At 43.9% G+C, this 14,556-nt stretch overlaps 1 protein-coding gene across 1 annotated transcript in view; it reads right to left on the bottom strand.

Moving 5' to 3' along the window:
- Positions 1-3,847: 3,847 nt before the first annotated feature.
- The window catches only part of ICE1 (interactor of little elongation complex ELL subunit 1), a 68,865-nt gene continuing 58,156 nt past the window's right edge, over positions 3,848-14,556 (bottom strand). The window contains exons 18-19 of the mRNA XM_058306441.2: positions 6,575-6,673; positions 3,848-4,874 (exon numbers count right to left, since the gene is read on the bottom strand). Of these exons, the coding sequence (XP_058162424.1) occupies positions 4,693-4,874; positions 6,575-6,673 (281 nt within the window). The 3' untranslated portion in view covers positions 3,848-4,692. The remainder of the gene's footprint in view (positions 4,875-6,574; positions 6,674-14,556) is intronic.

Raw genomic sequence — 14,556 nt, 5'->3', positions numbered from 1 at the left:
TCGTGTTTTATAAAGCACCTCTTGTGCATTTTAAGGTAGGGGCGAGAGTTGAGTTTAATTTTCTTAGGCGGTTTCTCCGTCCACAGACTGCACACCTCCAGAAGAGGGTGATGCCTTGGCTTCTGCCATGACTGAACCCAATTCTGTTTTCACGGGTATGTTTCCACGTTGATGAGGCTCTGGGATACATATACATCCTACAACTGGCAGTTCCTCACCCCCGGAGCTTCTCTCTATCCCACGGGTGACGTGCAAGCATGAAGTTTGAGATGAAACCATGGCTGGCCTTTGAATTCGTGGTGCTGGCTACCTGCAAGGGGGGGGGGGAAGGGTATGGGACTGTGGGACCCGGGCCACAGGCTGTCCCAGTGGCCACCCTCTTGCCCTGGCTAGGCGAGGTACAGGGCTGACACAGGGCGCTCCCCGGAGGCGAAACACCTCTTTAAAAGGGACTCTGCCATTGGTCTGTGGACACACACCCCCTCCCCCCAGAGGTGAAGCAGCACTGGTCTAGAAGATGTAAGGATGCAGGTCGGAAGAGAACTTTCTTCTAAAAAGCATACTTTGGAACTTAACAAATCTTCCTACGGTGGCAGTGAGCCTGGCTCTCACGCCTGGATGTCAGATTGGAGTTTCCAAACATCTGGAAAAGTGGCTTCTGCTTCTATTACAGTAAAGCAAGCACTCGGTCACCTGCTCCTGGTTGACCGGCAGGTCATGGGGCCCTGCCTGTGGGAGCAGGTTCCTGGGCCCCTGACAAGAGGCAAGAGTTGGGAGAGGTGGGCACGGAAGGTGGGGTGCCACGTGCTGCCCCTGGCTTGTGGCCCACAGCGCACTCCCACACAAGCGTTTCAGATTGGTGGACCTGGGCCAAGGCTCCACAATGTGCTTTTCCAGCCAACGATGGCTGCCCCTGGAGACCGGGGCCTGGGACAGCCAAGCTGCCGCCTGCTGCCTCCCCGTGTGTGAGCGCGGGAAAGGGATGCGGGAGGCCTGCCTGCTGCGTCCTTAGGCCAGGGGCTTCCTGGTGCTCCACACACCGACTTCTCTGAGAAAGCACCAGGCGCTTGGAAGGAAAGGGGACAGCGTTTAAGCAAATGGCTCTGTCTTCCTTGCGGGACTCTCACCCTTAAATTCCCACAGCGCCCCTCGCCGAGCCCTTCCAAGTGCTGAGGCTGCAGGCACCCCTGGGCGCGCGGTCCACACAGCAGCTTCACAGGATGGTTCTGACAGGAGAACGGGCCGGGGTATGAGCTGAGCCAGCGAGCTCAGCATGAGAGGCACGACCGGCCCGCGCGGTCAGGCTGAGTGGGCCGACAGGACCTTCTCACCCACTGTCACCAGCAAATACTCGTATTGGTCAAAGCATTTACTTTAGGAAGATTAAAAGTCTCCAAGAAAAGAACCTGACCAAACAGGCAAAGTATTTGCTTTCTTTTAAAAACACACTTGTTCAAAGAACATTAGTTTTCCATGCTACCCTTTCCACACATTTCCCACTTATTCGGGAAAGAGTGGGTCCAGGCAGTAAAACGAACTCCATTCAACACCCCAAATAAGAACGGCAGGACGCCCCAGCTTGGGCGCCTCCAGGCAAGCGCCAGCGGAGGTCCCTCTCCAGGGTGGGCCTCCTCGCCAGCGCAGCGCACAACAGCCCGCAGCGCCCTCTGGGGGCCGCGCCGCAGGGCTTTCCACTTCCAAGAGCAGAAGCTTCACATTCTTCCAAGTCTGCCGAGCTAGCACAGTATTTGTCTTAAAAAACAAACTAAGCAGTGAAACGAAGTGCTGTCTTTGTAGGAAACTACGACCTGAAGCTGTAAGCCTGTGCAAACTTCTTGTGTGCATGGAATGAAGAGCCATGAATCCCACACATGATCTAGTCTGAAAGCTCAGATTTACCTTAAGATCCTTTTTGATCTTTTGATCAGGCTTTACTAGTCAGCCTTCACGCACTACGGAAAACAGCCACGACCACAGCCAGGGCAGAGCATGCCAACTGCTAAGAAAACTGCTGCAATTGCAGGACCCCGGCCTCTTTGTGGGTCTTTCCCATTTAAGCTCTACATTGAAATGCTCAGAAAGCTGATGGGACCAAGTTTGGGCAGCCCAGGGCCTGGGCTATTCTCAGATCCAGCTGAAAGCCACACCAAACTCCAGGATCAAGTGCTTATTCATTTTATTTTTCAAACGATAAAACCCTACCAAGATACTCTGCTTGGGGCTCAAAATTAAATTTAGTAACAGCTTAAAACGTGCACTCTCTGAAAATGACAGCACCAAGGTCAGCTTCAGGCACCGTGGTGGGTGGGAGTTGGCAATCAATGGTGCTAGCCACCAGCAGAAAATACATGCCAGGTGCTGCCAACACGCCACTCATTAAATACAAACGGAAAACACCGTCCAGGTTAAGAGCTTTCTGAGCCATGACAAATGCATGCACTAGGCAGGGTTTTTTTGAATAAAAGTTCTCAGCAGAGCCACTCCCCGCTTCCCATCTTCTCTGAGCTTATCACTATGAGGAAAAGGCTTGCCAAGGTCATGACCACCACAAGAGGCAAAACCCAGATGGCACCTGGCTCATCTCACCCACCCTGGAGGCTTCCTGGCGCACAGGTGGGCTACTGTTCCACCTCTGGGCACTGGGAAGGACACTCAAGGGTGGCCTCCCCATCCTGACCTCTCCCTGCCCACAACACACACACACACACACACACACCTGGTTCAAGTAGCAACTTCCCCACCTCTCTTCTGGACTTGACTTTCCCATGTCAGGGTGCCATGCCACCTCCCACTGAGGTCTCACAAGACCCCCGTTTCTACATCCCAAACGGAATACTCAGGAACTTGGGACTTCCTTTGACTACTGCCCTCGCTCATGGCTTCATGAAAGCAACACTGTTTCCACCTCCAAGATCTATTTCACACCCACCCAACCCCCATCAGCACTGCTGCCATGCTAACTTCTCACCTCACCCTAGCAGTTTTCTCTGCTCCAGGTCCTGTCCTTCCTGGGTCCTTCAGCCACCGCACCGGCCAAATGAACTAAACTCTCACACAGGCTCACACCCTGTGGAAGCCTCCCAGCACTTACCCCCCGCCCCCAATCTCACACACGCACTGAGTGCTGTGCACCACCAGTGCATTCCCTCGTAGTGCTGCGATGACCTCCCCAGGAGAGAACCCCCCCCCCAAGGGGGCAGCTCCCTCCCCGGTCCTTGCTTAATGATACCTCATCAGAAAGACCTTCCTTGACCAACACACGTAAAGAGTTACCTCCCCTGCTACTTTCTACTGCAAACCTCCATTGTTTCTTCATTGCATGTCCCCAAATTAATGATGTCTAAATTATTTGTTCTATGGCTCTTCAAGAACTTGCCTCTTGACAGCCGCCTTGTTCATCATGAATTTCCCAGGGAGGGAATGGCAGAGTTTGGGTTGATAAATATCTGTTGAATGAATAAGCACACAAACAAGCTTTTAAAAGGGCAAGACAGAGTTGTTTAGAAATCAGTTATGTTTGTCATAGTTAATTAAAAAGAAACATGAACAGTGATAAAAAAGTTGTCAAATGTAATTTTTAAAGAACAGTAATCATAAATAAACAAAAAATCCAATTGTGAGGACTAATCGGCACTTCACGGTATCTGATATCACTAAAGCACCTGGAAAATAAGGACTGGGCAAGGCGCTGCCACTGCAATAGGCTTACATCACCAGCACGTTACTCCCTTGCAGCACACTGTCCTCTAACACCCTTTACCACTGGCAGAGAAGTTACACCAAGGGTTACTCCTTACCAAGAAGAACAGGGTTTACTTTTATTATTTTATTATAAAAAACACATACCAAGAGTTTTATTTTTTTATTATAAAAAACACATACAAGAGTTTTAAGAAAGAATGAATATAAGACAAATCAGAACCACGGTGAGTTAATAAACCCATTTTCTATATACAAATACTAAAATTCCTAAAGTGGAATATCCTCAAATGTGAAGCACATTGTAGCACTGTCCCCATGTGCACTGCACACAAGGAGACCTGCCTGCCCGTTGTCTCTGAATCTTTTATATACATGGAATTGATACAAAAACCTGCAATTGAATTTGTACTTTTCAGGTGTCTTTCCCCCAATATATAGTTAAATATTTTTTGGAACTTTAGAGATAAGAAGAAAACGTATTAGAGTGAGTTTCTGCTAAAGGCTCTCCATGTTGTACTCTGACCAATTATCCACTAAACCGTAAGAAAAAGTTTGTAGCCCATTTCCAGCTAAGAGAGTGGATGGCTCTTATAGTTTTCTTCTAGTTGATTTACTTCTTCCTAGCCAGTCATTTGAATGTAGAGTCTAAAACAGCTCAGGAATCAAATCATATGTTTATATCATTAAGTTCAATTTTTTAAAAGCCACTAAAAGGACACTTTCTGCAGCAAAAAGGGCTAAGTTCAAGTTTTTGTTTGACTGTGACACAATAATATAATCCATATGTCACATGATCATAACAGACTTGCATGAAATGTATGTGGTTCAGGGAAAAACAGCTATGAAACTGCATGTTCTTCCTTTTCTCCTTGCCAAACAGTGAGGAAAGCCTCTTGCTGTTTTATCTACTTTGTTTTCAATTTTTAAACCTTAGTTTATATTATGAAATATATGAAGGCACTTCTCTAGGCACAGCAACACGCCAGTGGTTTAGCCAAGTTCTTCCACACACAGTGAACTGGCTTCCTCCAGGTAGCTGACAATCGCAGCCGGGACACTATTGGACGTCTCTTTCCGCCAGGCTTCCAGTATCTTGGATATTTCTGCTGGGTTGCTGGGACTCAAGTCACAAAGAGCGTACACAGCTGCTAATTGTATACCCCATGGTATATCTGAAAAGAATTTTCAAATCAGTCATTACACAAGAAAATATCTGTTACCCAAAATTTTTAAGTTTGTAATCTACTAAAATCTTATTCAAATAAATCTGCCAGCAATGAAAATTAAATATAAAAGAAGAAAGCAAATAAACAAATGAACAAAAAACTTAATTTAAGACCTGGCTACAAATGGAGAGAAAACAAAGATGAACCGCTCCCTGGGACATGGTGGGGCTGGCCTGGACCCCAGCACCAGGTGGGTCAGCAGGGGCGGCAGGACCACCACCGCCACCAGTCTCTCAGTAATGCTGGACTCTTTTGGAAGGCTCACACCCCAGATTTAAGTTACAATGCAATGTGGATACAAAACATTAATCAAATTAAATATTGATGCATCTATTAAATATCCTTACCAGAAGTACCTGTAAGTGGGCTTGGAAAATGAAAAACTGTCCTTGCAACATCATCATCATCATCATCGTCATCTCTCCTATGTGAGATTTATTATATTTCTGTTTTAGCCTGTTTATTTAGGAGTCATTTAGTTGTAATTTCTCTCTGCCTGTGCATTCCAGATCTCTCCTGAACGCACATGTGGCATTGCTTAAAGAGCTGGGCGTGCAGTCAGACACCTGGGCTGTCACTGGGTTTTAGCGTCCTCATCTATGAAGCAAGGATGACAACGCCCACCATAAAGGGCTGTCTAGGGGTTCTGCTTTGTGGCAGGGAAGCGCCAAGCACAGCACTGACCACGACAGAGCCCCAAAGCCAGCTCCCTCACCCTCCCCTCAAGATGGTGGACTGCCAGCTTCTGGGGTGTGTCCAACCTAGCAACACGGTAAGTCTGCATCTACTGGCAAGACATCTCTCATGGACAAAATGAAATCTAGATTGTGAAACAGTACATTTTTATAAGGAATAAACAGGTATTACTTCAGCATCCTAAAGTCAGAGAAAGCACCTTTAAACTACTCACATTAAGCTCAATGTATCACGTAAGCCAAAGACAAAGAACTCATCATGTTAAGCTTATCTTGGGTGTGATGCAGTATTAGATGCCGGTTTGTTTCTGATGGTTACTAGAATACCTACATTTCTCTTTATTTCACAGTGTTCAAAATAGAAATTGGATTCTGCATTTATAAAGGTTACTGTGAGACAAGCTTGCACACAAAAATATATAACGTATATTTGTATTATATACATAAAAGTATATAACCTAAAACCACATGCCATGTAATCTGCCCACCAAGCCTTCGGGCGTCAGCCACCTCTCGGTGGTGCGTGCCCCCACATGTGCTGCATGCTCTCCAGGTGCTGTCTCACCGCATCACCTCCACCCAGCTTTACCAGGAGGGGCAGAGGTGCAGTCACCTGCCTGAGATCACACAGCAACAGGCAGCCCAAGCAGACAGAGACGCCGAGGCAATGCTGGGGCCGGGGAGAGAAGAGCAGCCCTCTTCCTTTGGGAAGGCCGCCCAGCAAGATGGCGCTAACTTGCAAACAGACGCACACCAGTGACAGCATGGAGCACACACACCAGAAGTGAACGCCGAAAAGCCAGCCAATGTGGGGCAAGCTGACACGTACTCTTCTCCCCCTACTCTACAAGATGAGAGAAACAACGCGCACAGCACGTACTAAAGACTCAAAAATATATTAAGAGAAAGGCACTAACTTAAAAATGATTTTTAAAAATAAGAGCGTTTTACCTTCATCCTGAGCATGCTGTATGAACATACCAATAACCGAACTGATATTTTTCACAGCAGTAGGATAGCCTTCCTTCAAACCCAATTGTCCTAAACGACCTAGGGGGAAATGCAAACAAGTTTTGGTTAAATGTTGATTAACGTTTTATAAGAATTTAATATTCATGTTTCCTTTCGTATACTATTATGTAAATTAAATCTAGCTATCCTGAACTAAAGTTAAAATTGGGACCTATTCTTAAAGTGAAGCGGTTAAATAGTAAAGGACCAGGACTTAATAAAGCAGCATTTTCTTACAGGGGATGATGAAAATGCCTGACCATCTCTTCTTGTAATCACACAACTGACTACATCTTTATCAGTGTGTTCTTTTGTCAGTTGGATTATAAGCGGAATTTAGGATAATGGTTTAAGGAAACTGTCAAATGGCTAACTTTCATTAGGTTAACAGACCAAATATAAAACTCTGATCCCAGTAAAATACATACTTTTTCATGATACTCTGGCAACTAATGTTATGATATAGATGGGCAGTTCTCGAGGTGGGGTCCACACATCACTGGATTGGCAAGGTCAAAACGATTTTCACAATACTGCTAAGATGGCATCTGCCTTTTTCTCAGGGCTGAGAAGGGGTCAGCAGTGAAAAAGCAGTGGCATTAGCACAGCTCATGGCAGTGGTACCATGCCATTCCAGGAGACATCCTTCATTGTTATGGGGGTTTGAAGCTGTGTGTACCCCAGAAAAACATGTTCTTAAATCTAACCCATTCCTATGCGTTTCTAACCCACTGCTTCTAACCCACTGCAAGTAGGGCCTTTTGACGAGGTTATTTCAGTTAGGGTGTGACTCACCACAACCCCAATGGGTCTTTTTTTTTTATTTTAATTTTTTAAATTATCTTTCTTTTTTTTTAAAAGATACATAGATCACACAAAATGTTACAGTAAAAAAAAATAAGAGGTTCCCATATACCCCACTCCCCACACGCCCCCACTCCTCTCACATCAACAACTTCTTTCATTAGTGTGGTACACTCAATGAATTTGATGAGTACATTTTAGAGCATTGCTACACAGAATGAATTATAGTTTATGTTGTAGTTTACACTCTCTCCCATTCAATGGGTTATGGCAGGCTATATAATGTCCTGCATCTGTCCCTGCAGTATTACTGAGGACAATTCCAAGTCCGGAAAATGCCCCAATATCACACCTCTTTTTCCCTCTGCCTGCCCTCAGCAACTACCATGGCCACTATCTCCACATCAATGATATAATTTAATTTCTTCCATTGCTAGAGTCACAACAATTCTATAGGAGAATACCAGTAAGACCACTTTAATCCATTCTTTATTCCTCCATCCTGAGGAAGCTGGGATGGTGATATCCACTCCACCTATAAAATCAAGAGGGGCTTAGACCCCACAGGGCTGATGGATGGAATACTCCTGCTTGCAGCTGTAGATTCTCTTGGTTCCCTGGTGTGGTGTGTGACCAGCCTCACCTCCCAGTTAGCTGACCAGGAAAAGTCTAACGAACTGAAGAGCAGGCATTGCAACTCTGCTGAGGCTCAGGGCCCTGCTGGCACATAGACAGTCCAGAGATTCAAGTCTCCTGAGCATACACCAACCCCAGTACCTACCACAGTTTCAGTAAAAGTGACAGAAGAAACGTGGATAGAGAGGTCATAGCTGAGTCCAACTCCATCACACTGAGGAGCCAAATTCCAAAGTAGGGCCCACTGACAAGGCACTGAACTCCAGATCCATCTGTCATAACCGTAGGACCTGGGTGTCTCTGTAGCCCTAGGAGCACCCATATCTGGGGTTGTATCTACTTTGGCTGTCTCTAGATACTGCTGAGATGTGCGTAAGCGCAACACCTCTGATGACCTCGACTCACTTTGAAGTCTCTTAGCCATTTAACTCATTGGTCTTTAACACTTTCCCCTTTTATTCAAGGTCTTTTTCTAGTTGCATCACCAGTTGGTGCTTGGTAGTAATCCCTTGGCGCCAGGGAGGCTCATGCCTGGGACTCATGTCCCAAGCTGGGGGGAAGATAATACATTTACATGCTGAGTTTGGCTTAGAGAGTGGCCACATTCAAGCAACATGGAGGCTGTCAGGTAGTAACTCCTAGGCACCCTGCAGCTCTAGGCCTAGTTGAAATTTCAAGCACACAGGCTCATAAGCAAAGTCATCAGTATCAAGGGCCCATCATTGCACCATCCTTCTTCACTAGTCTTTGCTTTGGTAATTGGGGGGTTGTTGCTGCTCCATTGGGGAGTGTGACAAGTTTCCCAGAACGGGACCTCAGGACTCCCTCAGTGGTCGTGTGAAACTCTACCCATGTCAAAACCCGAACATCTGAACATATCTATATACTCTATATGCATGCCCTGGAGAACTCCCTCCCACCCATACATCCCCCATCAATGATACCCCACATCAGTGCTCCTCCCCATAGTTGAACCCCTCTGTGGTCGAAAACTTCTTCAAAAATGAAGTCTAATATATTGCCAAATTCAATTAATAAGAAAATGAAATAGTAATGATAGATTTAAAGATTAGAAATAGAATACATAATAATTTAGAAAAACTAAAATAAAGTTAAAAAATAAATTGGGGTATTAAAAAATGAAAAATATCGTAAAAAATATTTTTGACATTTTGCATTTCATCACTGTAATAGGAGTTGCCCTGTATGTACAGTGGCAAGGCAATCTTTTCCATTTCTTCCTCAGTATCTACATCCTTTTTTAAAAATATGTCTTCAAAAAAGTTTTAGGTCACAATAAAGTTGCATATAGAATGTAGGGAACTCTCATATGCCCAATATTAAACTCTTTTCCCCCTTCCCCAGCAATCAACTTTTACATGTGGATGTTATATTTGCTGTAACTGATGCCGAGATATTGAAACATAGCTACTAACCACGGTTCCACTACGGCTGACATTTTGGTTTACATTTTAGACTGTATGCTTTTATAGATTTTTGGTTATATTATGGTTTACATATGGTTTACATTTTAGACTATATATCTTTATAAATTTCTGGTGATATTTAACATGACCTATATCCATCACTGCAGGATCACGCAGAACACTTCCCTTGCCCCCCAGTTACACCTCCTCCAACTATTCTATTCCTCTCGCCCCCTCCTCTCAGGGCCCACAGAGACAACCAAGCTTCACTGCTTGAAGGACAAGATTCAGAGATACTTGTAACAATGCTGAGGGCTTGACATACCCCCATGGGAAGCCACCCATACTCTCCAGAGACACCCTCCCCTCGGTCTGAGAACATAGGCCTCCCCAGGATGGAGGCATAGCACCTTCCCCCTCATGGTACGGGTCTCCATCCACTGATATAACACACTATGACATGATGAGCACTCACATACTCCTTAGAAGCCTGCCCCAGGTGCACACTGTGCCAGATGCCCCCCTGTCAAACACCTTATACCAGTAACCCTTCTTTACTATATATTCTAAAGAGGTTTCTTAACATTATAGTTTGAACCACATATCCAACAACTCCCGTGTTCACTTACTCCCCCAAGCCTCCCCCAATTTCTTGGACCATCCCACCCATCCTCCCAACCCTAGCCCCCCTTAAGCCTGCAAAGCCCAACCCAATAGTAACCCTAAGCCCCCGTCTTAATCCTATTACTTGAATCCTTTATAAATGGAATGAATACAGAAAGCGAGAGAGAAAAAGCCACGGAAGCAAGAATCTGAAATCCAGGAAACCCAGAAGAGAAGGGGACAACCAGCAGATGTCACCACATGGCAAAGGAGCCAAGAATAGCCACCAGCCAGTATCCAAGAAGAAAGCTTCGCCTGTTAATGCCTTGATTTGGACTTTCTCATGGCCTCAAAACTGTAAGCTAATAAATTCCCATTATCCAAGCTGGACCATTCCATGGTATTTGTTTTAAGCAGCCTAGCAAACTGAAAAACAATCGCCAAGGGCCAAAAAGCCAGCAACAAGATTGTAATTAAATCATGAGGCCTAATCATGACTTTTTAATACTCTGTGTGATGAAACAGGAAGCACACATAAAGCAGCCTGTGGCCCACCCACACACAGCCATGCCAAGGAAAAGCACTCGTGGGATGGTGTCTTTGTCTTAGGAATGGCACCAGACACTTTTTTCCATGGAACCCAACTGCGCTGGCAAGAATTATTGACACAGCCACTTCAGACTGAGGTAGAAGTCCTCACAAATGAACAAAGTGAGCTCATCATGGCAAGGGCATTGCCACTGTCACCAATAGTAACATTTGAGCTTTGAAGCAAAATTAGGATTCTGGAAAACTTCTAACAGCTACCTGAACTTGACAGCTTTCCAATAAATACTTCAGGCTTCTCTGATGAGATTGGTGACTTTTTTTTTTTTAAATATTGTCAACATTTTAAACATTTCTGTGAGCCAGTACTTTTCAAGTGATTAAAGCAGTATGTTACAAAATCAGAAACAGGTCAAGGGATCCATTCAAAGTGCAAGCTATTGCAATGTGAGTCTAGAATAATAGAACATGAAAAGTTCACTAACACGGTTTCTAATTTCATATGACAAGAACCTTAAAGAAACTGCCATTCATTGCATTGTACTGTACTATCAAAGAAGAATATCCATGATTGGTTGACAAGTCTATTAAAATTATCTTCCCTTTACCAATTACAGATCTGTGTGAAGCTTGATTATCTTCAACCAAAACAACATATCACAACAGAATGACTCAGTGCAGAAACGAGAAGCTGTCTTCTAATAAGCCAGCCAGGAAAAAAGCAATGCCACTTTGCTCACTTTAATTTTTTTGGAAAATATAGTTACTCTTTATAAAAAATATTTAATATGAAGTGAGTTTATTATTATTTAAAAATGAAGTCATAACTAAATTCTTTAAAAATTTCTCAGTTTTAATTTCTAATACAGCAAATATTGACAGACGTACAGAAGAGTATAAAGGGGTCATGAGACCAAAAGGTTTGAGAACACTTATACACATGATGAACGAACAAAGGTGACAAACATCTGCTAAATAGATGGGAAAAAAAGTCCCCCAGAGAAGGACATGAGTGAGTCCAGGATGGTGGAGCCATATGCGAATCCAGTAAGAAATCTAGAGTTAATCTTAACATCAAAGACAGAGCACCGCACAGCACTATCAAAGCTGTCAAAGCAGAAATCAGGAGAGCTGGTGGCCTAGGGAAAGGTGGACCAGTCTGCAGGGCAGAACTAGGACCAAGGAAAAGGTGCCCAGGGTTTTCACAAGATCTTAGCAGTATACAAAGGAAAGGGTTGAGACAATTCCACAGAAAAAAGGAAAGACCTGGCATGAGATATGGTTACTTCAATCTGGCCTACAGAAATGTGACATGTGAGCAACAGTGCTTTCTAGCTTCTCTATCCCAATAAACACTATGGGGGCCATATTTTCCTAGCCAGGATTTAAGCACTTTGGTGTTAGAAACTCAAAAGCTTTCACAACTCACTGAATCCAGTATGGGCAATGTTGCCCCAGCTCTGCTACCTCCCACCTTAGGCAAGGGGACTTAACCTCTCTAGCCTAGCTTGGCCATGGCCATAATGGAGTACAGATTAGACGGGGGTCTATCCTGCCCCCATGTCTCTACGAATCTAAAAAATTTCAAGAATTTCACAAATGTTCTTTAATACACTGCAATTAGTACAAAACAGAATAAGCCCCATTTAGTAATTATTTATGACCCTCTGTTAATAGCAGTGTCATCTAGTTTACTTGTGACCTCGATTAACTTTAGATAATTAAATTGTTTTGGCAGAAGGCTTATTTTATTTCCCAGTAATACTTTTTATGGAGTAAAACTCATTAAGATTTTATAAATTTGGAAGTAATAATTTATAATTATTTTATGAATGATGACAGTGGGTGACTTTAGTTAATATTATTAAAATCATGGCCTCTCAACTTTACTGTTTACTGAATTATCAAGCCAATGCCAGCCACAGAATCTGAGAGAAGGTTCACTAACAGTTTGTTCTTAGAAGCAGTTCGAACTCCAGGTTTGGATGGGAATATGCAGAAGAATGCATGTACACAGAACCCGGATGTAGCTTCTCCACAGTCATTCAGCCTCAGCAGCAGGGTGTGAGTCTGCTTCCACCCCTGGCCCCTCAGCCATTCCACCTGCACTACTGCCCTCCACTGCTCTGCTCTGAGTCTGGCACAAGCAGGGTATGCAAGAACACCACAAGGACAGACTAAAGCTGAACACTTTCTGGCATTAGCCTGCACACCCCAATCGGCTGAGTTAGTTCTCCGGCTCTCTCCATGCCAGACCACATGCACATCATCATAGCCTGCCCTGGTCCATCAGTGGACCCAAGCAGGAGTCACTGCTCCAGACACTGCTCTTACTTTCAAGATCACACTTTCTAATTCGCCATCCTTTGAACTATGTTTATATAGTTCATATAATATCATTATATAATATAGAATGCTTACTCTTTTTTTAAGAAAAGCTTTCTTTCTCCCCACCCCCTTGTTTTTCACTTGCTGTGTCTGTTCAACTTTTTTGTTTGGTCTTTTTAAAAAAGATAAATAGATCACACAAAATGTTACATTAAAAAACATAAAAGGTTCCCATATACCCCACTCCCCCACATCAACATCCCCTTTCATCAGGAAGACACATTCACTGCACTTGGTGAACACACTCTGGAGCACGGCCACACCACATGGATCACTGCATGCCACTGCAGTTCACACTCTCCCCCAATCCACCCAGTGGGTTATGACAGGACATACAATGTCCTGCATCTGTCCCTGCAAGTTGTTTCTTTAGAATCACCAAGGGCCAAAACCAGGACTTCTGATGCGGGAGGGAGGTGCCTAACCGCTTCTCGAGCCACTCCACTCCCTGCTTTGTTGTGCCTCTCATTAGGTTTTTTCTTCCTGCGTCTCTTCCTGTTGCGTCATCTTGATATATCAGCTCGCTGTCTTCTTTAGGAGGCACAGGAAACCTGTTTCCTGCTTTTCTGTGTCTCTCATTTTTTTTTCCTTCTTATGTTTCTTGTTGTGTCAGCTTGCCACACCTGCGCATGGGGCCATCTTGCTGTCTTTTTCAGGAGGCACCGGGATCCAAATCAGCAACCTCCGACGTGGAAGGCGGGAGCTCAGTCACCTGAGCCACATCCGCTTTCCACTTATTCTTTATAACACAATACATAATTGTATTATATACATCACTCTGAAGTATGGAAGTAGATGTATATTACTTAACATATATTATTATTTGGCCATCCATCAATAGCCAGAATTTTAAAGATTTAAAGTGGAAAAAAAAGCCTGGTCATGACTAAAATTACAAGTCAGGCTTTCCCACAACTACATATTGTTGTTTTCAGACAAACTATTAACATGTTCTTAATTCAAATATGGGTTACTTTTTAAGGTACATATTTGAAAATACTTACAGAATCCTGTGTGGTTTTGTTTATGAGAGTGGTGTGACATCTAAATCAAAACAAATATTTGCTGCATCATGTACAGCATCCGTTTCTGCTTCCACACCCAATCTGTCCTCTGCATACCCTTGCAGGACTTTGTGGCCACAACCCTAAGCTGGTAGAATCAGAATCTATGAGGTTGGAGCCTAAGAATCTGCACCTAAAGAAAAGCTTCTCAGACTATTTGAACAATTAAGCCATGTTTAGTAGCAACAGATTCATAAACCCAAATTGAAAGAGATAGGTAGCAAGTCATTGGGAGATAACTCCAGGTAGAGCAAACCTTTCATTATAAATGGAGTCTACTTCCACTGTGGTATGAGGGCAACAACCACCAGAACCACAACCTTTCACTTTCATTTCCTATTACAATAAATAAACACATACTTTAAAGTGCGACTTCAAAACATCTAATTTTGACAATTCCACAGACTACTTTACTTTTATATCAAAAAAAGTATTTACAGACTTAAAATCTCTC

The sequence above is a fragment of the Dasypus novemcinctus genome, chromosome 2, assembly GCF_030445035.2.
Source record: "Dasypus novemcinctus isolate mDasNov1 chromosome 2, mDasNov1.1.hap2, whole genome shotgun sequence".
In the NCBI taxonomy this organism is placed as follows: domain Eukaryota; kingdom Metazoa; phylum Chordata; class Mammalia; order Cingulata; family Dasypodidae; genus Dasypus; species Dasypus novemcinctus.
The sequence above is the reverse complement of the archived record's forward strand: the minus strand, read 5'-3'. Positions and strand labels throughout refer to the sequence as shown.